At 45.3% G+C, this 23,981-nt stretch overlaps 2 protein-coding genes across 3 annotated transcripts; both read left to right on the top strand.

Moving 5' to 3' along the window:
• Nucleotides 1–10,783: 10,783 nt before the first annotated feature.
• LOC123145505 (probable serine/threonine-protein kinase SIS8) lies at nt 10,784–21,927 on the top strand. 2 transcript variants are annotated; one of them, XM_044564931.1, is made up of 13 exons: nt 10,795–11,528; nt 12,286–12,726; nt 13,107–13,210; nt 13,395–14,773; nt 14,913–14,953; nt 18,771–18,839; nt 19,283–19,383; nt 20,117–20,195; nt 20,304–20,402; nt 20,481–20,549; nt 21,097–21,146; nt 21,233–21,409; nt 21,547–21,927. In XM_044564931.1, the coding sequence occupies exons 1-13, from the start codon at nt 10,923–10,925 to the stop codon at nt 21,659–21,661; spliced, it is 3,330 nt and encodes a 1,109-aa protein (XP_044420866.1). In that variant the 5' UTR covers nt 10,795–10,922; the 3' UTR covers nt 21,662–21,927. The 2 variants fall into 2 exon arrangements, 1 of the variants encoding a protein (XP_044420866.1); XR_006472311.1 differs by lacking the exons at nt 21,233–21,409; nt 21,547–21,927 and having other exon boundaries at nt 10,784–11,528; nt 20,097–20,195.
• A 342-nt stretch (nt 21,928–22,269) lies between these two features.
• Nucleotides 22,270–23,493, top strand: LOC123145504 (uncharacterized protein At5g39570). The gene is made up of 2 exons (XM_044564930.1): nt 22,270–22,892; nt 23,003–23,493. The coding sequence occupies exons 1-2, from the start codon at nt 22,488–22,490 to the stop codon at nt 23,315–23,317; spliced, it is 720 nt and encodes a 239-aa protein (XP_044420865.1). The 5' UTR covers nt 22,270–22,487; the 3' UTR covers nt 23,318–23,493.
• Nucleotides 23,494–23,981: the final 488 nt, after the last annotated feature.

Below are 23,981 nucleotides of genomic sequence, written 5' to 3'. Positions count from 1 at the left end.
TATATATTCTGTTTTGGATGATTAATGGGCTTTATTATACACTTTTATATTATTTTTGGGACTAACCTATTAACCGGAGGCCCAGCCCAAATTGCTATTTTTGCCTATTTCAGTGTTTCGCAGAAAAAGAATATCAAACGGAGTCCAAACGGAATGAAACCTTCGGGAACGTGATTTTCGGAACAAACGTGATCCAGAGGACTTGGAGTGGACGTCAAGCAAGCAACAAGGAGGCCACGAGGCAGGGGGCGCGCCTACCCCCCTGGGCGCGCCCTCCACCCTCGTGGGCCCCTTGTGGCTCCGCCTACCTACTTCTTCCTCCTATATATACCTACGTACCCCCAAACCATCAAGAGAGGAGCAAAAACCCTATTTCCACTGCCGCAACCTTCTGTACCCGTGAGATCCCATCTTGGGGCCTTTTCTGGCGCTCTGCCGGAGGGGGCATTGATCACGGAGGGCTTCTACATCAACACCATAGCCTCTCCGATGATGTGTGAGTAGTTTACCTCAGACCTTCGGGTCCATAGTTATTATCTAGATGGCTTCTTCTCTCTCTTTGGATCTCAATACAAAGTTCTCCTCGATTCTCTTGGAGATCTATTTGATGTAATCTTCTTTTGCGGTGTGTTTGTCGAGATCCGATGAATTGTGGGTTTATGATCAAGATTATCTATGAACAATATTTGAATCTTCTCTGAATTCTTTTATGTATGATTGGTTATCTTTGCAAGTCTCTTCGAATTATCAGTTTGGTTTGGCCTACTAGATTGATCTTTCTTGCAATGGGAGAAGTGCTTAGCTTGATCATACCTAGATATTCTCATAACTATGCTCAATTCTATCAATTGCTCGACAGTAATTTGTTTACCCACCGTAATACTTATGCTATCTTGAGAGAAGCCACTCGTGAAACCTATGGCCCCCGGGTCTATTCTCTATCATATTAATCTACCATTATTTCTATTACTTTTTATTTTGCTTTCTTTACTTCTAGTCTTTATCATAAAAATACCAAAAACATTATCTTATCATCTCTATCAGATCTCACTTTTGCAAGTGGCCATGAAGGGATTGACAACCCCTTATCGCGTTGGTTGCAAGGTTCTTATTTGTTTGTGTAGGTACGAGGGACTTGAGCGTGGTCTCCTACTGGATTGATACCTTGGTTCTCAAAAACTAGGGGAAATACTTATGCTACTTTACTGCATCACCCTTTCCTCTTCAAGGGAAAACCAACGCAGTGCTCAAGAGGTAGCAAGAAGGATTTCTGGCGCCGTTGCCGGGGAGTCTACGCACAAGTCAAGACATACCAAGTACCCATCACAAACTCTTATCCCTCGCATCACATTATTTGCCATTTGCCTCTCGTTTTCCTCTCCCCCACTTCACCCTTGCCGTTTTATTTGCCCTCTTTTCCGTTCGCCTCTTTTCCGCTCGCTTCTTGTTTGCTCGTGTGTTGGATTGCTTGCTTGTCACGATGGCTCAAGATAATACTAAATTGTGTGACTTTGCCAATACCAACAACAATGATTTTCTTAGTACCCCGATTGCTCCTCTTACCGAAGCTAAATCTTGTGAAATTAATGCTGCTTTGTTGAATCTTGTCATGAAAGATCAATTCGCCGGCCTTCCTAGTGAAGATGCTGCTACCCATCTAAATAGCTTTGTTGATTTGTGCGATATGCAAAAGAAGAAAGATGTGGACAATGATATTGTCAAATTGAAGCTATTTCCCTTTTCTCTTAGAGATCGTGCTAAAACTTGGTTTTCGTCTTTGCCTAAAAATAGTATTGATTCTTGGAATAAATGCAAAGATGCTTTTATCTCTAAGTATTTTCCTCCCGCTAAGATCATCTCTCTTAGAAACGATATTATGAATTTTAAGCAACTTGATCATGAACATGTTGCACAAGCTTGGGAGAGAATGAAATTAATGATACGTAATTGCCCTACTCATGGTTTGAATTTATGGATGATTATACAAAACTTTTATGGCGGATTGAATTTTTCTTCTAGAAATCTTTTAGATTCAGCCGCGGGAGGCACTTTTATGGAAATCACTTTAGGAGAAGCTACTAAACTCCTAGATAATATTATGGTTAATTATTCTCAATGGCACACTGAAAGATCTACTAATAAAAAGGTGCATGCAATTGAAGAAATTAATGTTTTGAGTGGAAAGATGGATGAACTTATGAAATTGTTTGCTAAGAAGAGTGTTTCTTTTTATCCTAATGACATGCCTTTGTCTACTTTGGTTGAGAATAATAATGAATCTATGGATGTGAATTTTGTTGGTAGGAACAATTTTGGTAACAACGCTTATAGAGGAAACTTTAATTCTAGGCCGTATCCTAGTAATTTCTCTAATAATTATGGTAATTCCTACAACAATCTTATGGAAATTTTAATAAGTCGCCCTCTGATTTTGAGACTAGTGTTAAAGAGTTTATGAATTCGCAAAAGAATTTCAATACTTTGCTTGAAGAAAAATTGCTTAAAGTTGACGAATTGGCTAAGAACGTGGATAGAATTTCTCTTGATGTTGATTCTTTGAAGCTTAGATCTATTCCACCTAAGCATGATATCAATGAGTCTCTCAAAGCCATGAGAATTTCCATTGATGAGTGCAAGGAAAGAACCGCTAGGATGCGTGCTAAAAAGATTGTTTTGTGAAGGCGTGTTCTTCTAGTTTTTATGAGAATAAAGATGAAGATCTAAAAGTTATTGATGTGTCCCCTATTAAATCTTTATTTTGCAATATGAATCTTGATAATGATGGGACTGGAGATGAGTCAACTTTAGTTAGAAGGCGTCCCAAAAATTCGGAGTTTTTAGATCTTGATGCAAAAATTGTTAAAAGTGGGATTGAAGAGGTTAAACCTTTAGATAGCAATAAACCCACTATTTTGGATTTCAAGGAATTTAATTATGATAATTGCTCTTTGATATATTGTATTTCCTTGTTGCAATCCGTGCTAAATTCTCCTCATGCTTATAGTCAAAATAAAGCCTTTATTAAACATATCGTTGATGCTTTGATGCAATCCTATGAAGAAAAACTTGAGTAGGAAGTTTCTATCCCTAGAAAACTTTATGATGAATGAGAACCTACAATTAAAATTAAAATTAAAGATCATGAATGCTTTGCTTTGTGTGATTTGGGTGCTAGTGTTTCCACGATTCCAAAAACTTTGTGTGATTTGCTAGGTTTCCGTGAAATTGATGATTGCTCTTTAAACTTGCAGCTTGCGGATTCCACTATCAAGAAACCTATGGGAAGAATTAATGATGTTCTTATTGTTGCAAATAGGAATTATGTGCCCGTTGATTTTATTGTTCTTGATATAGGTTGCAATCCTTCATGTCCTATTATTCTTGGTAGACCTTTCCTTAGAACGATTGGTGCAATTATTGATATGAATGAAGGGAATATTAGATTCCAATTTCCATTAAGGAAAGGCATGGAACACTTCCCTAGAAAGAAGATTAAATTACCTTATGAATCTATTATGAGAGCCACTTATGGATTGCCTATCAAAGATAGCAATACTTAGATCTATCCTTGCTTTTATGCCTAGCTAGGGGCGTTAAACGATAGCGCTTGTTGGGAGGCAACCCAATTTTATTTTAGTTTTTTGCTTTTTGGTTCTGTTTAGAAATAAATAATCCATCTAGCTTCTGGTTAGATGTGTTTTTATGTTTTAATTAGTGTTTGTGCCAAGTGAAACCTATAGGATCTTCTTGGTTGATAGTTATTTGATCTTGCTGAAAATTCCAGAAACTTTTTGTTCACGAAACACTTGTTTAAAATCACCAGAACGTGATAAAATACTGATTCCAATTGCAGCAGATCAATAAACAAATTATCTAGGTCGTCTTATTTTGGTAGATTTTTCTGAGTTCCAGAAGTTTGCATTAGACACAGATTACTACAGACTGTTCTGTTTTTGACAGATTCTGTTTTTCGTGTGTTGTTTGCTTATTTTGATGAATCTATGGCTAGTAAAAGAGTTTATAAACCATAGAGAAGTTGGAATACAGTAGGTTTAACACCAATATAAATAAAGAATGAGTTCATTACAGTTCTTTGAAGTGGTGTTTTCTTTTCTTTCGCTAACGGAGCTCACGAGATTTTCTGTTAAGTTTTGTGTTGTGAAGTTTTCAAGTTTTGGGTAAGATTTGATGGATTACGGAACAAGGATTGGCAAGATCCTAAGCTTGGGGATGCCCAAGGCACCCCAAGGTAAAATTCAAGGACAACCAAAAGCCTAAGCTTGGGGATGCCCTCGAAGGCATCCCCTCTTTCTTCTTCGTCTATCGGTAACTTTACTTGGAGCTATATTTTTATTCACCACATGATATGTGTTTTGCTTGGAGCGTCTTGTATGATTTGAGTCTTTCCTTTTTAGTTTACCACAATCATCCTTGCTGTACACACCTTTTGTGAGAGACACACATGATTCAGAATTTGTTAGAATACTCTATGTGCTTCACTTATATTTTTTGAGCTATATAGTTTTTGCTCTAGTGCTTCACTTATATCTTTTAGAGCACGGTGGTGGTTATATTTTATAGAAATTATTGATCTCTCATGCTTCACTTATATTATTTTGAGAGTCTTAAACAGCATGGTAAATTGCATTAATTATGAAATTAATTCAAATATGCTAGGCATCCAAGATGAGCATAATAAAAACTTCCATATTGAGTGCATTGAATACTAGGAGAAGTTTGATACTTGATGATTGTTTTGAGATATGGAGATAGTGATATTAAAGTCGTGCTAGTTGAGTAGTTGTGAATTTGATAAATACTTGTGTTGAAGTTTGCAAGTCCCGTAGCATGCACGTATGGTAAACGTTGTGTGACAAATTTGAAACATGAGGTGTTCTTTGATTGTCAACCTTATGAGTGGCGGTCGGGGACGAGCGATGGTCTTTTCCTACCAATCTATCCCCCTAGGAGCATGCGCGTAGTACTTGGTTTTTGATGACTTGTAGATTTTTGCAATAAGTATGTGAGTTCTTTATGACTAATGTTGAGTTCATGGATTATACGCACTCTCAACCTTCCAGCATTGCTAGCCTCTTCGGTACCGTGCATTGCCCTTTCTCACCTTGAGAGTTGGTGCAAACTTCGTCGGTGCATCCAAACCCCGTGATATGATACGCTCTATCACACATAAACCTCCTTATATCTTCCTCAAAACAGCCACCATACCTACCTATCATGACATTTCCATAGCCATTTCGAGATATATTGCCATGCAACTTTCCACCATTCCGTTTATTATGACACGCTTCATCATTGTCATATTGCTTTGCATGATCATGTAGTTGACATCGTATTTATGGCAAAGCCACCATGCATAATTTTTCATACATGTCACTCTTGATTCGTTGCATATCCCGGTACACCGCCGGAGGCATTCATATAGAGTCATATTTTGTTCTAGTATCGAGTTGTAATCATTGAGTTGTAAATAAATAGAAGTGTGATGATCATCATCCATAGAGCATTGTCCCAAAAAAAGAAAGAAAGAAAAGGGAAAATAAAAAGGGGCAATGCTACTATCCTTTTTCCACACTTGTGCTTCAAAGTAGCACCGTGATCTTTATGATAGAGAGTCTCTTGTTTTGTCACTTTCATATACTAGTGGGAATTTTTCATTATAGAACTTGGCTTGCATATTCCAACGACGGGCTTCCTCAAATGCTCTAGGTCTTCGTGAGCAAGCAAGTTGGATGCACACCCACTTAGTTTCTTTTGTTGAGCTTTCATACATTTATAGCTCTAGTGCATCCGTTGCATGGCAATCCCTACTCCTTGCATTGACATCAATTGATGGGCATCTCCCTAGTCCGTTGATTAGCCGCGTCAATATGAGACTTTCTCCTTTTTTGTCTTCTCCACACAACCCCCATCATTATATTCTATTCCACCCATAGTGCTATACCCATGGCTCATGCTCATGTATTGCGTGAAAGTTGAAAAAAGTTTGAGATTACTAAAGTATGAAACAATTGCTTGGCTTGTCATCGGGGTTGTGCATGATGAGAGCATTCTTGTGTGACGAAAATGGAGCATGACCAAACTATATGATTTTGTAGGGATGAACATTCTTTGGCCATGTTATTTTGAGAAGACATAATTGCTTAGTTAGTATGCTTGAAGCATTATTATTTTTATGTCAATATTAAAATTTTATCTTGAATCTTTCGGATCTGAACATTCATGCCACAATAAAGAAAATTACATTGAGAAATATGCTAAGAAGCATTCCACATCAAAAATTCTGTTTTTATCATTTACCTACTCGAGGACGAGCAGGAATTAAGCTTGGGGATGCTTGATACGTCTCCAACGTATCTATAATTTTTTATTGTTCCATGCTATTATATATTCTGTTTTGGATGATTAATGGGCTTTATTATACACTTTTATATTATTTTTGAGACTAACCTATTAACCGGAGGCCCAGCCCAAATTGCTGTTTTTTTTGCCTATTTCAGTGTTTCACAGAAAAAGAATATCAAATGGAGTCCAAACGAATGAAACCTTCGGGAACGTGATTTTCGGAACAAACGTGATCCAGAGGACTTGGAGTGGACGTCAAGCAAGCAACGAGGAGGCCACGAGGCAGGGGGCGCGCCTACCCCCTGGGCGCGCCCTCCACCCTCATGGGCCCCTCGTGGCTCCACCGACCTACTTCTTCATCCTATATATACCTACGTACCCCCAAACCATCAAGAGAGGAGCAAAAACCCTATTTCCACCGTCGCAACCTTCTGTACCCGTGAGATCCCATCTTGGGGCCTTTTTCGGCGCTCCGCCGGAGGGGGCATTGATCACGGAGGGCTTCTACATCAACACCATAGCCTCTCCGATGATGTGTGAGTAGTTTACCTCAGACCTTCGGGCCCATAGTTATTAGCTAGATGGCTTCTTCTCTCTCTTTGGATCTCAATACAAAGTTCTCCTCGATTCTCTTGGAGATCTATTTGATGTAATCTTCTTTTGCGGTGTGTTTGTCGAGATCCGACGAATTGTGGGTTTATGATCAAGATTATCTATGAACAATATTTGAATCTTCTCTGAATTCTTTTATGTATGATTGGTTATCTTCGCAAGTCTCTTCGAATTATCGGTTTGGTTTGGTCTACTAGATTGATCTTTCTTGCAATGGGAGAAGTGCTTAGCTTTAGGTTCAATCTTGCGGTGCTCGATCCCAGTGACAGTAGGGGAAACGATACGTATTGTATTGTTGCCATCGAGGATAAAAAGATGGGGTTTATATCATATTGCATGAGTTTATTCCTCTACATCATGTCATCTTACTTAAAGCGTTACTCCGTTCTTATGAACTTAATACTCTAGATGCATGCTGGATAGTGGTCGATGTGTGGAGTAATAGTAGTAGATGCAGGCAGGAGTCGGTCTACTTGTCACGGACGTGATGCCTATATACATGATCATACCTAGATATTCTCATAACTATGCTCAATTCTATCAATTGCTCGATAGTAATTTGTTTACCCACCGTAATACTTATGCTATCTTGAGAGAAGCGACTAGTGAAACCTATGGCCCCCGGGTCTATTCTCTATCATATTAATCTACCGTTATTTCTATTACTGTTTATTTTGCTTTATTTACTTCTAGTCTTTATCATAAAAATACCAAAAATATTATCTTATCATCTCTATCAGATCTCACTTTTGCAAGTGGCCGTGAAGGGATTGACAACCCCTTTATCGCGTTGGTTGCAAGGTTCTTATTTGTTTGTGTAGGTACGAGGGACTTGAGCGTGGTCTCCTACTGGATTGATACCTTGGTTCTCAAAAACTGAGGGAAGTACTTACGCTACTTTACTGCATCACCCTTTCCTATTCAAGGGAAAACCAACACAGTGCTCAAGAGGTAGCACTTTCCTCGGATGGTGCTGCCCGACTCACCCTGCGTGTCGGCTTGCAACCCGATCCCCGGCTTCCACGTCTACCCGCAGGCCTCCCGCCTCTCCGGGGAGTGCTCGCTCGACGTGAGCGTGGTCGCGCCTTCCACCCCCGCGCTCGCGCCCATCGACCTCAACGCCACCCCGGTGGTCGGTAGCTCGTCATCCGGCGACACGAGGAAACGCGCGCGGCAGACGCCGGCTGGCGGGCTCCCGGACGCCCGTAACCTGTTCGAGGAAATGCCGTCCGCCGTCGACGAGGACTACATGCAGAACCTCATCTTCGAGGGTGGTGCGCCGGGCGCTGGCTACGATCCCGACGAGACACAAAGCCAGGATGGCTGCGGGGCGTTCACGCCGGCCGCTGGCTATGATCCCGATCAGGCGGCCTTCATGCGTGATCAGGTCGGCATCGACCTGGACGGCTTCCCCCTCGACCACGAGTTCCCGGACGACTACGGGCTAGAGAAAGAGGACAAGTGCGACATCGAAGTGGAGCCTTTGTTCGAGGACGAGCTCGCCAACCAAGCCGCCGGTCCTAAGCCGAAGCGCAAGAGCAAGCGCACGAAGGCGTACTCAGCTGCCGAGGACAAGCTTCTTTGCGAGTGTTGGCGAGAGATTGGACAAGACCCCAAGACGGGCGCCGAGCAAAAACATTCAACCTTTTGGACTCGTGTCCACCAAGAGTTTCATGAGCGCAAGAAGTTTCCACCTTACCAATTTGTGAGCATGTGCGGGTGGGTCTCCATTTCCAAGCGGTGGAGGATGATCCAACAAGAGTGCAACAAGTTTTGCGCCACCCTTGAGAGCGTCAAGGCCCGCCCCATGAGCGGCATCGGCATGCAAGCCATGGTATGATAGCAAGCAAGCCGCCCTCTTTTGTGTCATCAAGATCATCCTTTGCGTGTTCATTTGCATATCACTTGCCCATATGTTTGCATGGAAACATTTTGTAGGCATTTCAAGCTTTGGAGGCATTCAAGGTTCAACACAATGGAAAGTGCTTCAACCTCTCCCATTGTTATCGGGTCATCAAGGACGAGGAGAAGTTCAAGGCGCAATATGCCGCACTCAAGGCACGTGGGGGGAAGAAAGCCGTGGAGGATGTTGGGGAGGGTGAGCCGGCACGACCGCGGGGGAAGACCAACTCCAAGAAGGAGGACAAGCGAGATGCGGCCACCAACACCTTGATCACAAGCGTGGACGGCATGATGAATAAGGAACCAAGGGAGGAGGAGCGCCGGCGTTTCAAGGCGGAGCAAATGGATGCTTTCATGGAGATCCAAAGGAGGAGGCTTGATTTGGACGCCGAGAAGCAAGCCAAGATGTTCGAGCTCGAGGCGGAGAAGCAAGCCAAGAAGTTAGAGATCGAGGCCGCCAACGCCAAGACCAAGGCGAAAGAAGTGGCTCTCGCGAGCATGATGACCGGGGTGGAGATCATGAAGGTGGATCTCAACACCGTGTCGCCAAGGAAGAGGCCGTGGTTCGAGAAGATGCAGGCCGACATGCTCAAGTTCGACGACGAGTGATATATGGCGGCGAGGGCCATCTTTTTTGTATGCCGGCAGGTGTGCCGGCATGACCACGGGAGCCGCGATGGCGTGGTCGAACTCAAGTCCCACCATTTTGTGTGTGCTGGCATTGTGCCGGCCGGCTGGCGAGTGCGCCAGCATGAAATGTGGTGATATTTTCTGAAGCCGGCATTGTATGCCGGCGCTGACATGGTGCCGGCATGAGACATGGCCGCTGGCATGATCGGCCGTGGGCCTTTTTTATTTAAAAATTGAATGCGGACATGAAATGAGTCGGCGCGTTGGGTGCACTGCCGACTCAAATGCAAAACTGGACGAACGCCGGGCGGACGGCTGACCCAAATGAACAAAAAGCAGACAAATGCGCTGTCCCGGCGAGCTGGAGTTGATCTAAAAGGTCGTAGGCAGGCCGTGTGTGTTGCCATGATAATGCCCGGCTGTTCACTACTACACCAACAGCAGATGGCAAGTGGGCCCATAAACCAGCCAGATCAGCCTGTCAGTGGGAGGAGGATAAAGCAGCCCCAAGCGGGACCCACGCGCTAGCGGAGCAAGTGTGAATGGTGGGCGGGACCGTGCCGTCAAGTGCTCGTTGTACGAGCGAACGAACGAGCGGCGCCGCCACCACTACCTAGCCAGGCAAGCGTAGTGGCCTGTCCACCAGCCCACCCATGTCAGACGGCCAAGCAAACGGGCCGCCGTGAGCCGGGTCCACGCAGGTCGGGTGGCGCTGTCAGCGTTATCTATCCCTTTGTCTGCTTCTGCTTACACACAACTAAACAAACATGCTTTCTTTTTCCATTCTTCTGCTTATCACCTCCCGTTCGGCGGGCAAGACCGACCACGCACGGGAGCGCACCCGCACGGCAGCAGCTCGATGACGCGCGGGCCAGGGGTTCGCCCGCCCCACAGGCCAGCCTCACGGGCCTGCGTATTTCTGCGGTCAGACGAAACCGGCTTAGCTTAGCGTACACCGTGGACCGCGCGACGAGACATCCGCACGCCTTTCCATAATAACTGCACGCATTGCAGGAGGACGCAAGCGATTCGAGCTTACCAAAAATCCTGAAGAACGGGTGGTAATTAGCGCCCAAACCCCTGACTCTTTCTGTTTCTGGTAAACGAGCCCGCTCCGGTCCCTTTCCTTCCCCGCCGGGGAGGGGTCGCTGCCGGGTACGGGGTACCGACCTGCCGTGGAGCGAGAGAAAAATGCGGTGTAGCGGCAGGTCGCTAGCGATAACGGCACGCTTAAACTAATGACGCCTCGGCCACTGGGGGGCGTCGAGGCGGGTCAATAGTTGGCTAAAGTTACCCCCGTCCGTCCCGCGTCAGTGGCCATGTCGGATCCACCCACCCACCACCAACACCAGTAGGCGCCCAATAGCTGCTGCTGCTCGGCGACTTTCGTTTCGGCGGCGGCGGAGGGAGGCGGCATGAAGAACTTCTTCAGGAAGCTCCACATCGGGGAGGGGTCCGGGGACGGCGCGTCGCCGCCCGCCCCGCCGCTCCCCCGCAAGGGCAGCGGCGGAGGGGGCGGAGGCGGAGGAGGCGCGGGCCACCCTCCCCTCCTCCCCGAGCAGCGGCAGCAGCAGCCGCCCTCGGTGGTGTCCAGCTGGCTCGACTCCGTCCCGACGCGGCCCCCTCCCCCGACGCCCCCGCCCCCCGCGGAGGCGGAGGGGTCGGCGTCCGCGTCGCCGGGTGGGGAGGACAGGCGGCCATCGGGGCCGGTGGGCGAGAGGAGGCGCGCACAGGAGGAGGGAATGGAGCGGAGGCTCTCGCAGGAGGGCGAGCGGCGGCGATCGCGGGAGGAGGACGCGGTGGAGGAGCGGGTCATCAGGGAGTCGTCCGAGGCGGAGGAGAGGAAGCGGGAGAGGGAGAAGGAGGAGGACGACCTCGAGGAGTTCCAGCTGCAGCTCGTGCTGGAGATGAGCGCCCGGGACAACCCCGAGGAAATGGAGATCGAGGTCGCCAAGCAGATGAGCCTGGGCTTCCGCCGCCCCGCGAGCTCCCTCGCTGAGGTCCTCGCGGCCCGATACTGGGTCAGTTAGCAATCTAGCCCTGCCTGCTTCCATGATCGATTCCGATTGTCAATAATATTTCTCGTATCGCAGTTGTGATCATCCATTATGATAATGCTCATTGCTGTGTGCTTCCTAGTCTTCTAGCTAGAGCGTGATGCTGGTATATTCCTTGTTAGATTCGTAACAGTAGGAGCTCTCTCTTTTAAACAAAGGGTTGTTACTTTGGAACACAGAAGTTTAAATCCATAGGGACCGAAAAACTCACTAATCTGATATTATGTTGAATCCAGCAGGAGTAACAGAAGTTGTTTCGTTGTGCCATATACCGAAAACCCATGAATTCAATGAAGTTTCCAAAAGGACTAACCTCTTGCTAGGAATTCTTTGGAGTTCGGGTTGCAGGAGAACATCTGATACTGACTTTCATGTATACAGTCACCACAGTATAATTTCTTGTGTGTGTTCCGGAGTGTGATGCTGGTAGATCCATTATTAGCGGTTGACTGGTAACAGTAGGAGCTCCTTCAGCAAATTAGTTCTTCTATGTTTATACTTATTTGTAATCACTAATTTGTTGCTTGATAATGCATGAATCCTATGTCGACTTTGTAAACGGAATTGATGGACCATAAATGAACACGGATGGCATCTTCGATAGGGTTTCTTACAGACCATGTATTGTGGTGTTTCTATATACTCAAATGCTCATTACTTTTATTCTACCCTTACCATATTCTGATACATACCATATGATATATTTGTTCATGCTCCACAGAATTTCTACGCCCTTGGCTATGATGACAAAATAACAGATGGCTTTTATGATCTCTACGTCATTGGGAATGGGCCGGCATCGATAAACATGCCCTCTCTGAGTGAACTGCGAGCACAGCCAGTTTCACATAATAGTGTCAACTGGGAAACTGTATTGGTTCACAGAGGTGAAGATCCTGAGCTTATGAAACTTGAGCAGAAGGCCTCAATCATTGCTGTTGAACTTCGATCGAGAAATTCAGAATTTGTTGGCAATGTTTTGATTCAGAAACTTGCTAATTTAGTTTCTAACCACATGGGTGGACTAATATTTGATCCTGAGAACACGTCGAGAAAATACCAGAATATGATCAGATCCCTGAGAGCACGTATTGGAAGTGTAGTTGTGCCTCTTGGCCAATTAAAAACTGGTCTAGCTCGTCATCGCGCGCTGCTATTTAAGGTCAGTAATTTACAAATATATTAAACATTTTTAGATGGCGGGACCAATCGTGTCCTATCTTTGTACAAACAGAATTTGCTAAGCATGGATATCTGTTGTAATGTTTTAGTTTGTCACCCTGTAATTTGATGCAGAACTTCATATCAGCATTGTTGTTTCACATTGTTCTAATATCAAAATGGATGATAACGTTTCCTCGCTGCTCTATGAAATATATAGATATAATGCAGCAAACCATGAGCGAAACAATTGTTAAAAAACGATCCATTAGTATGCTAACAATTGCTTCACTGACATGTGGAAACACTGTGCAAGACATTTGTCCAATAGGTACCTCACTGGTGTACTAATAGTTATTTCCTCTTCACACTTGGATGTAGGTTTTGGCTGATAGCCTTGATATCCCTTGTCGACTCCTGAAAGGAAGGCAGTACACTGGATCGGATGATGGAGCTTTGAACATTGTGAAATATGACGATGGAAGGTATTACACCCTTTGCACACACAGTCAGCATAAATGAGATTCTGTAGCACATATAAACATCTGATGGGATAATTGTGCTGTGCGTGGTTAGATTTCTTGCTTCACCCAAATGTTAGGACCTAGAAAAAACTAAAGAAGATGCATTAGAGACTTCATAACTTCTATGCCATGCTGCATTTTGCAGGGAATTCATCGTTGATCTCGTGACAGATCCTGGCACAGTTATTCCTTCAGAGGGTGCTGTTTTGTCTACAGAATTTGAAGACTGTTCCTACTCAGATAACCATCAGTTAAGCAAAGCTGATACGGCCAATCACTTGGGATCTTCTCACAGTGGAGTCTCAAATTCTGCATGTGATTCCTTTGAGTATGAGCTACTTGACAGAAGATCGACATCAAGCAACGTTGGTCCTTCTGATACAGATGGAGCCGCGACTAGTCAAACAAGCAATCAACAAAATACGATAAGTTCTTTTGAAAATTTATCGGTTAGCACATTCCCAAGTGAAAATAAACCTCTTATCAATGAAAGTAGAGGCACAGAAGAAGCGGTGGCACCAAAGAACAAAGAAAAACCAGTTGGTGCAAATAACTCTCTGTCAAGTTCACCTTCTTCCCCAGAAGTGGGCAGCACTACGGGTTTCCGGAGGATGAAAGTAAAGGATATCTCAGAGTACATGATTCATGCTGCCAGGGAAAATCCACAGTTAGCACGGAAAATCCATGAGGTCTTACTTGAAAATGGAGTAGTGGCACCGCCTGACTTGTTTTCAGAAGATTCAATGGAGGAGCCAAAGGATCTAATTGTGTGTGATGCCACCCTATTTCAAAGCAAGGATGAAATGAAAAGGAGAATGAATGAGGTTGGATCAAGGGAATATGCTGATCGTGGTCATGGCCCATCACTGTCTCATCGTCCTGGGCATGAACTCCAATCAAAAGTTGTACCTCACCGCGCACTTCTGGACTCACTTAAACCTGTCGAGGGTTTGGGTATATACCACCATCCGGATATCCGTGATAACACATCTCCCTATTTTTCTCATTATGAACCTTCGGCACCTCCCCAGGAAACTCCGTCACAGCTCTCAAAGCAATTGCCTGTCACGGCTGCTGCTGTTGCAACTGCTGCAGTGGTAGCGTCTTCGATGGTTGTCGCAGCCGCAAAATCTAACAGTGATATGAAATTTGATGTGCCCGTTGCAGCTGCAGCCACCGTTACCGCAGCTGCAGTTGTTGCAACAACTGCTGCTGTTAGCAAGCAATATGAACACTCGGAGCCTGGTAATCAGCTACTTAGTTTACCAAGCACATCTGAACGAAATGAATCAGTTGAAAAAGCTGCAGATGACTTTTGGGATAAACAGCACACTGAAATTGGTCATGGCCAAGATAATGCTCTAGATCAAGAAAGGGATTCTGCTGAAGTTCCTCGGGAAGCTGAAAGAACCTCAGATAAATCAAGCGGGACAGAAAGTGCAAAATCTGAAGTTACACTAGACGATGTTGCAGAGTTTGAGATGCAGTTGGAAGAAATCGCAATCGGGGAACGGATTGGCCTTGGTACCGCTCTCTTGATTTATTTACATGAATTTTATCTTACTCATATTATTTTTTCAGCGGCTGTGTGTAATGATTCTCTGATGTTAGCATAAAATGATTTCAGAGTTTTTAATTTCCGTGCAACCAATTTGTGTTTCAGGATCATTTGGAGAAGTTTATAGAGGTGAATGGCATGGAACAGTAAGTCTTTCAGTTTAAATGTGCTCTTATAGTCTTCAAATTTACTAACTAGTTCCATGTCAATTGCTAAATGAGCAAAGGAAATATAAGGAAGCCAATTTAACTTCTCTTTGTCTATGGGGACTACTGATGTGAAAGAAATGTTGACTTATAACATTGAGACTATAGGTCTCTAATTTTCAGTGTCATTGACATTTATCAATCAGGAAAGTCAGTTAAAATTCTGCAAAAAACGCTATCTTGTTCTTTTTCTCCTCCATAATGTGAAATGCTTGCACTGAGATACAAAGGTAAATAAATAGTGTTAAGTGTTTGAGCCTTGCACCAAAAGGGAAATTTTTACCAGTAGACTTTTGCCACCTGTTGCTTTCTGTTTTCACCCAGACCTTGAAATGAAATGTGATATTTATAGTGACAGGCTTCAGTAACCATCCTGGTTAGTTTGAAGATTCCTCATGTTTGCTCAGCATTATGTGTTAATCATTTAGCAACAACAACAACAACAACAAAGCCTTTAGTCCCAAACAAGTCGGGGTAGTCTAGAGGTGAACCCATAAGATCTCGCGACCAACTCATGGCTCTGGCACATGGTTAGCAAGCTTCCACGCGCCCCTCTCCATAGCTAGTTCTTTGGTGATACTCCAATCCTTCAGGTCTCTCTTAACGGACTCCCCCATGTCAAATTCGGTCTACCCCGACCTCTCTTGACATTCTCCGCACGCTTTAGCCGTCCGCTATGCACTGGAGCTTCTGGAGGCCTGCGCTGAATATGCCCAAACCATCTCAGCGATGTTGGACAAGCTTCTCTTCAATTTGTGCTACCCCAACTCTATCTCGTATATCATCATTCCGGACTCGATCCTTCCTCGTGTGGCCACACATCCATCTCAACATACGCATCTCCTTCACACCTAACTGTTGAACATGTCGCCTTTTAGTCGGCCAACACTCAGCGCCATACAACATTGCGGGTCGAACCGCCGTCCTGTACAACTTGCCTTTTAGCTTTGTGGCACTCTCTTATCACAGAGAATGCCAGAAGCTTGGCGCCACTTCATCCATCCGGCTTTGATTCGATGGTTCACATCTTCATCAATACCCCCATCCTCCTTGCAGCATTGACCCCAAATATCGAAAGGTGTCCTTCTGAGGCACCACCTGCCCATCAAGGCTAACCTCCTCCTCCTCACACCTATTAGTACTAAAACCGCACATCATGTACTCGGTTTTAGTTCTACTAAGCCTATACCCTTTCGATTCCAAGGTTTGTCTCCATAACTCTAACTTCCTATTTACCCTAGTCCGACTATCGTCAACTAGCACCACACATCCGCAAAGAGCATACACCATGGGATATCCTATCCCTTGTGCCTCATCCATCACCAAGGCAAAAAGATAAGGGCTCAAAGCTGACCCCTGATGCAGTCCTATCTTAATCGGGAAGTCATCAATGTCGACATCACTTGTTCGAACACTTGTCACAACATTTTCGTACATGTCCTTGATGAGGGTAATGTACTGTACTTTGCTGGGACTTCGTGTTTCTCCAAGGCCCACCACATGACATTCCGTGGTATCTTATCATAGGCCTTCTCCAAGTCAATGAACATCATATGCAAGTCCTTCTTTTGCTCCCTGTATCTCTCCATAGGTTGTCATACCAAGAAAATGGCTTCCATGGTCGACCTCCCAGGCATGAAACCAAACTGATTTTTGGTCACGCTTGTCATTCTTCTTAAGCGGTTCTCAATGACTCTCTCCCATAGCTTCATTGTATGGCTCATCAGCTTAATTCCACGGTAATTAGTACAACTCTGAACATCCCCCTTGTTCTTGAAGATTGGTACTAATATACTCCGTCTCCATTCTTCTGGCATATTTTTTGCCCAAAAAATGAGGTTGAAAAGCTTGGTTAGCCATACTATCGCTATGTCCCCGAGGCCTTTCCACACCTCAATGGGGATACAATCAGGGCCCATCGCCTTGCCTCCTTTCATCCTTTTCAAAGCCTCCTTGACCTCAGACTCCTGGATTCGCCGCACAAAACGCATGCTGGTCTCGTCAAAGGAGTCGTCCAGTTCAATGGTAGAACTCTCATTCTCCCCATTGAACACCTTGTCGAAGTACTCCCGCCATCTATGCTTAATCTCCTCGTCCTTCACCAAGAGTTGGTCTGCCGTCTTGATGCATTTGACATGGCCAATATCCCTCGTCTTCCTCTCTTGGATCTTGGCCATCTTATAGATGTTCCTTTCGCCTTCCTTCGTGCCTAACCGTTGGTAGAGGTCCTCATACGCCCGATCCCTTGCTTCACTGACAGCTCGCTTTGCGGCCTTCTTCGCCATCTTGTGCTTCTCTATGTTGTCTGCACTCCTATCCAGGTATAGGTGTCTGAAACAATCTTTCTTCTCTTTAATCGCCTTCTGGACATCATCATTCCACTGCCAGGTATCCTTATCTTCGCTTCTCCTTCCCCTGGACACTCCAAACTCCTCCGAGGCCCCCTTACGAATGCAAGTCGCCATCTTCATGCACACATTGTCTGCATCCCCTCCTTCCTCCCAAGGGCCCTCCTTAATGACCCTCTCCTTGAATGCCTGAGCTACCTCCCCTTGAGCTTCCACCACTTCGTTCTAGCGACTTTGGCACGCTTGTCCTGCTGGACACGAATCCAAAAGCGAAAGTCAGCAATCACAAGCTTATGCTGCTCTCTCCAGGTATAACCTTACAGTCTAGGCACGCACGCCTATCTTGTCTTCCCGAGAGGATGAAATCCTGGCTAGAGTGTTGGCCACTACTAAAAGTCACCAGATGCGATTCTCTCTTTCTAAAAGGGTGTTAGCTGTCGTAAGCTGTCGTAGGCTAGAGCAAAGCCAAAGCTCCCATGCACCCCTTCAAAACCTGTGTTAGATGTACCCACGTGGCCATTGAGGTCTCCTCCTATGAAGAGCTTCTCGCCAATCGGTACACTCCTAACCATGTCTTCCAGGCCTTCCCAGAACTCCCTCTTGGTATTCTCATTGTGGCCTACTTGCGGGGCATTCGCGCTGATAACATTGAGAACTAAGTCCCCAACTACCAGCTTGACTAGGATAATCCGGTCCCCACGTCTCTTGACGTCTACCACTCCATACTTGAGGCCCTTGTTGATCAAGATGCCTACGCCATTTTTTTTGCAGCCGTCCCCGTGTACCACAACTTGAAGCCGGTATCCTCCACCTCCTTCGCCTTCTGTCCCCTCCATTTGGTTTCTTGGGCGCAAAGGATATCAACACTTCTCCTCACCGCTGCATCTACTAGCTCCCGAAGCTTCCCTGTCAGAGACGCTACGTCCCAGCTACCTAAGCGAATCCTCCTAGGCTCGGCTAGCTTCCTTACCCTTCGCACTCGTCTAGTCAGATGCGAAGACCCTTGCTCATTTTCCACTACATCCGGGCGCCGATGTAGAGCGCCACTAAGGATGCGACGACCCGATCCTCGCTCGCTTGCCACCGTATCCAGATCAAGATACGGCGCGCCACCAGGGGGGTGAGGGCCCGGCCCTTGCCCATTTGACACCACACCCGGGTTCCGATGTGGCGCATCGCTGAGAGGGTTACGCCCCAATGAAAATCTTTTGGGTTTCATCTCCATAAGAGTGGCTGAGTTTTTACGTTGGCTCACCAAGCCTATCACAACCCTCGTCCTTTACCCGGGCTTGGGACCGGCTATGTTGAAACAACATAGGCGGAGTTGTGTTAATCATTTAGCAATCCCTTTAATTTTTATATTCTGTTTAATGCCATTTTTAAAGAATAATAACTTGCTTTGCCTATAGGAAGTTGCAGTCAAGAAGTTTTTGCAACAAGATATTTCGAGCGATGCTCTGGATGAATTTAAAGCTGAGGTAAACTGCTTTCTATATTCGAAATGGCATAAATAGATGTAAGTACAGTGATGTCGGCTTTGTTGGTGTTTATTATGCCTATGTAAGTATGTCCTGATGTCTGTTGTACAGTGCTGTTGGCTTTCATATGCACTCTGCGTGTGCACTTTGTAAGCCAAACGTCGAGGTTTCTGTGAAGTAATCATATTTTTTCTGCGCTGTTGTAAATTGTACTGCATTGCAGTAGAAATTATGTGTAATGGTAGATTTACTGGTTGAGTTTACACCATATTCTCTAGATAATTACTTTTGACAATAGATTCATACTAATTGAGTGCAAATTCAAGCAGGCTATTGCTAGAAATTAAGTCAGTAGCCTGACCACAGTTTGTTTCCTTCATGTGTAGTAATGGTTTAATAAGTTTGTTCTTATGCAGTTATCCTGATAATTGCTTCATGTCTAGGTGCGAATAATGAAGCGGTTACGTCATCCTAATGTTGTTCTTTTCATGGGTGCTATCACTCGGGTGCCTAATCTTTCCATTGTCACCGAATTTCTTCCAAGGTAGCTTTCTTGGTTTAATTTTTTTTATTTGAGACTCGTGTTTATCATCATAAGATCATCATGCCACTTGACCATTTGATGCAAAGTTTGACGTATCATGAAGATGTTTTTCTTTCTGACAACTTCTTCTGAACTAGTTTTACTTAAATTTATACGCGGCATGTTGCTCATGGATTTTCTAGAATTCACTGTTTTATGTTAAAATGGAAAATGCTGAAGCAATTGACACAAAGGAATTAATCAATCATTTATCCTTACAAGTGTCGAATTCTTGAATAATTAGTTTGTTATGATTTTGCTCCGGACAATAATTTTGTTCTATGTTTTCTGGGTGTCATTGTTTTGATCTCATCTTCTCGATCATGTAATGTTTTAATAACCTAGCTTGCTTTGTAAGTCGAGCTAATTTAAATTAAGTGAGAGCAGTTTGTAAGTCGAGCTAATTTAACATTAAGTGAGAACAGACAAGTATCTCACACATTCCAGAATGCTCGTCAGCAACCCCCTTTAAGGAGCGCACATTAGATTGCTGACAAGTGATTCTATTAAGGATACAGTTATCTGTTCAGAAATAAACATGAAATGATTTGGAGGCTGATATAAATAGTAGAGAACAAATGTAACAGCCCCCCCTCCTCTTTCATCTATAAATTATGTCCGCTTTAGTTCCATAACATCCTTTAAATGAGTTCACAGTATTTACTAATTACTAGGTGTGCTATTGGTATTACAGAGGTAGCTTGTTCCGGTTGATTCATCGACCTAACAACCTGTTGGATGAAAAGAGGCGGTTAAGAATGGCACTTGATGTGGTAAGACCAATACATGCTTTAAGTATATATGTCTGTAAGTTGTTGACAAATGCAGGCACCAAATACAGCTAATATATTGCTTACTAACTTGCTTCCGATGGTCTGTAGGCACGAGGTATGAATTATCTGCATAATTGCACACCAGTTATAGTCCATAGAGACCTGAAATCTCCAAATCTACTGGTTGACAAGAACTGGGTTGTGAAGGTAACACACAAGTTCCATTATATCAATGGCATTCTGTGCTCTGTTTTTATTGCAAGCTATATAACTTTTTGCGTTTAGGTTTGTGATTTTGGCCTATCAAGAATGAAGAACAATACCTTCCTATCATCAAGATCAACAGCTGGAACAGTAAGCTTGCATGATCCTGCAATTTCTGTATAACTTTTATTTTGTGTGAGCAGTGCTCTAAGCTTTAAGCTACTGCATATTTCCGTCTGTGGGAGAGTATAGATGAACTTCCTTCTGCATGTTTAAATTTTGTTGAAGTGTACGGGTTCTCCAGTTCCGGAAACCGTTCTCTCCTCTCTTAATAAACGAATGCCATTGAACGGCTGGGAAGACATCAGGAAGCCAATTGCTAAAAACACACACAAGCGACCCCCTTTATTTATTTATTTTTGCAAAAAAGTGACCCCTTTTATATTATACTAAACTATTTTAGTTCAAAGTCCACAAATAGCTAGCGCCTAGTGGTGTAGTCACATAGTTCGCTAATGTACTTATGGTAGCGCACGGGATTAAGTGTCTTCAAATTTTGTTGCACTTATATCAGATAATTCTTGTACATTGGCGTAAAACAAAACTTGATTATGTTACATGTAGGCGTTCTAGTTTGCATCTAGGTGGTTCAAGTGCTCTACCATCCATATTACTAAATGTGTGCGTTGGTGTGCAGGCCGAGTGGATGGCACCGGAAGTTCTACGTAATGAACCATCAGATGAGAAGTTAGTCTACTGCTTAAAACCCAGTTCATATGTATTCATATATCACATAAATTTGTGCTTGCTGAAATGGTTGTGTATGTTGGCAGATGCGATGTCTTTAGTTACGGTGTCATACTGTGGGAACTTTGTACGCTACAACAGCCTTGGGAAGGTATGAACGCAATGCAAGTCGTTGGAGCAGTTGGGTTTCAGAGTCGCCGCCTTGATATTCCAGACAACGTCGACCCCGCCGTAGCAGAGATCATAACAAGATGCTGGCAGACGTTAGTATGCCTAATCCGCTCGGTTGCAATTTCAAAATATTGCACATTGGGCCTTCGTAATCGGCATCTGAATTCTTGTTCGGCAAATGTACAATTCCTAGTAGTCTGAATGTTCATGCCTCCTGTATTTGCTGCAGGGACCCAAGGGCGCGGCCTTCATTTGCGGAGATCATGGCTGCATTAAAACCATTACTGAAGCCCGTACCCGCGAACCAAGCACCAAGGCAGAGAGTACAGCAGGCAGAGGGGTAGAGAAAAACGAAGATTAGCAGCTGCCCAACGTCCATACCTACAGGAATTGTTTTTTGTACAGTTACACCAAATGCGTGTGCAGAGTAAAGAGCGTGCGTGATGTTGGTCCGTTTGCTTTCCTGTAAAGATGTAAGTTCGTCCCAACAGTGGCATGAGCCGTATTAAGCCCGCCTGTCATCGATCCATTCACGAAGACGGACACTGTCAGACCATGTAACAGTTGAACAAGGAACTGACGTGGCGGGCGGAACAGGGGGCTTTGCTCATACCATCTCTCCTCCTCTCCTCCATTTCCCTCTTGTGTTTCGTAACAGTTGAACGGAGGGCTTTGCTCATACCATCTCTCCTCTCCTCCCTCCATTTCCCTCTTGTGTTTCCACCAAATGGTGGCTATATGTGCCAACACATGTAATGTAATGCTGTCAGGTGTCAGTCAGAACCAAAAGGAAGAAAAAGATGAAAAGCTTGCTCAGTTTGTGATCTGTCGGTTCCGTTCTGGTGTTTCACTGCATACTCTCACCTGCTGCTGTGCTGCTATTTACAGGCAACAAGTACGTGCGTCGTGCCGTTAGCTGCACATCTCGACGGTCATCAGGCAGCGGCAAATGGAGCGAGAGGAACCATTGGTCCTTCGCCAGTCGCCGCGATCCGCGGGCGGGGAAAAGAGGACGCGCGCTGCTTCCGCACCCATCTCCGCTTGACCGATTCCCAGCCATGGAAACTCCCCGAGCGGCCCGCGCGATCCTCTTTCTTCTTCCCGTGCTAGCCGATCCCATTCGACCCCTCTCCGGAGCCTCCCGCAGACGCGGACGAACGTGCGCACGGGATGGCGAGCATCTTCTGGGGCGGCGCCCAGGCCGACGAGGTGGCCGACTTCGACGAGCACGACCCCACCCCCTACGGCGGCGGCTACGACATCACCCTCACCTTCGGCCGCGCCCTCCCGCCCTCCGACGAGATCTGCTACCCCATCTCCACCGCCTCCACCTCGTCGTCATCGTACGACAGCCACGGCGCGGCCGAGCAGCACCGCAGGAGGCCGCAGGACCAGGACAGCCACGGCTCCGCGGGGCACGGGAGGAGGCCGGAGGAGTCACACGGCTCCGCTGCTGGTTACGGGCACGGGAGGAAGGCGCACGACGACGACGACGACGACGGTGGTGCGTACCGGAAGCCAAAGCCGTCCCACGGCGACGACGACGACCGGCCCAGCTACGGCCGCAAGAAGAATGTGAGTGCCCATCCCGGCCACGGACTTTGTTACGTTTCGGAATGTATGGGCCCACAGACACCGTTGACTCCGTTCCCCTGAAAATCATCTCTTGCTGTATTTTTCTGCAGGACGACGACGACGACGATGAGAGGCGGTCGCGGTACAAGAAGCGCGACGACGACGACGATGATGAGAGGAAGCCACGGCACAAGAAGTGCGACGATGACGACGACGACGACCATGAGAGGAGGCCGCGCTACAAGAAACGTGATGACGACGACGATGACGACGATGACAGAAAGCCGCGTTACAAGAAGCGCGATGACGACGACGACGATGATGATAGGAAGCCACGTTACAAGCACGATGATGATGAGGACGACGACGATGATAGGAAGCAGCGTCGCGGGAACAACCGCCGCCGCCACGATTACGATGATTGATCAAGGCATCATGACATGAGTTTAGCTGACGCTAATAAGCATAGTTGCGGCGGCTTTGCATCGATGAATCTCCATTTCCTATTTTTTTTCAAGCATTTTTCATTTGGCTATTCACCGGTCACCATGCTCCAATCGTATGCTCGAGCTTCTCTTGGAATAAAATGTGCAGTTTGACCTGTTTGTGTTCTAATATGATGATTTTCCCCCAAGGGCCCTGAAATGCAGATAAACGGTGATAATTATGCGACTGAAAATGCTCTAGATCTCCTGTCCTAGGGCACTGGTCAGCTGGCGGTTACTGCTTCCCGTCGTAATTGCCCAGCGTATTGGCAACGCTGGCCAGTAGACCGTGCATGTGCTCATGCGTGGTCCTGTATCCCGTATCAAGTTGATGCGTTTGTCTCCTTCGGTACTTTTTTTTTTCTTCGGAAAAACTAACGCCCACACATGTGGGCGTTTGCACATAGCCCACACGTCTCCATCACCACTCATTTTGCCACGTATGAACAGATGACATCAGCAGAAATCTTTTTGGTTTTGGGCTTAAAAATGTTTTATCTCCTAATAAAAAAAACGAATTAAAAATCCGTTTTCACCATTAAATCCGTCTCGACGAGATCTTCAAAACTAGACCCATTGTAGATATGTTTCGATGATTTTTTTT

The sequence above is a fragment of the Triticum aestivum genome, chromosome 6D (assembly GCF_018294505.1).
Source record: "Triticum aestivum cultivar Chinese Spring chromosome 6D, IWGSC CS RefSeq v2.1, whole genome shotgun sequence".
Lineage (NCBI taxonomy): Eukaryota > Viridiplantae > Streptophyta > Magnoliopsida > Poales > Poaceae > Triticum > Triticum aestivum.
Note: the sequence above shows the minus strand (reverse complement) of the source record. Positions and strands in the feature narration are given on the sequence as shown.

Bases quoted from the DNA above. Each gene is read 5' to 3' on its own strand.
- LOC123145505 (XM_044564931.1), top strand. From the start codon at position 10,923: ATGAAGAACTTCTTCAGGAAGCTCCACATCGGGGAGGGGTCCGGGGAC. The intron at 14,954-18,770 runs GTAAGTCTTTCA...CTTTGCCTATAG, and splicing joins GAGGTGAATGGCATGGAACA to GAAGTTGCAGTCAAGAAGTT. The intron at 21,410-21,546 runs GTTAGTATGCCT...TATTTGCTGCAG, and splicing joins ATAACAAGATGCTGGCAGAC to GGACCCAAGGGCGCGGCCTT.
- LOC123145504 (XM_044564930.1), top strand. From the start codon at position 22,488: ATGGCGAGCATCTTCTGGGGCGGCGCCCAGGCCGACGAGGTGGCCGAC. The intron at 22,893-23,002 runs GTGAGTGCCCAT...ATTTTTCTGCAG, and splicing joins GCTACGGCCGCAAGAAGAAT to GACGACGACGACGACGATGA.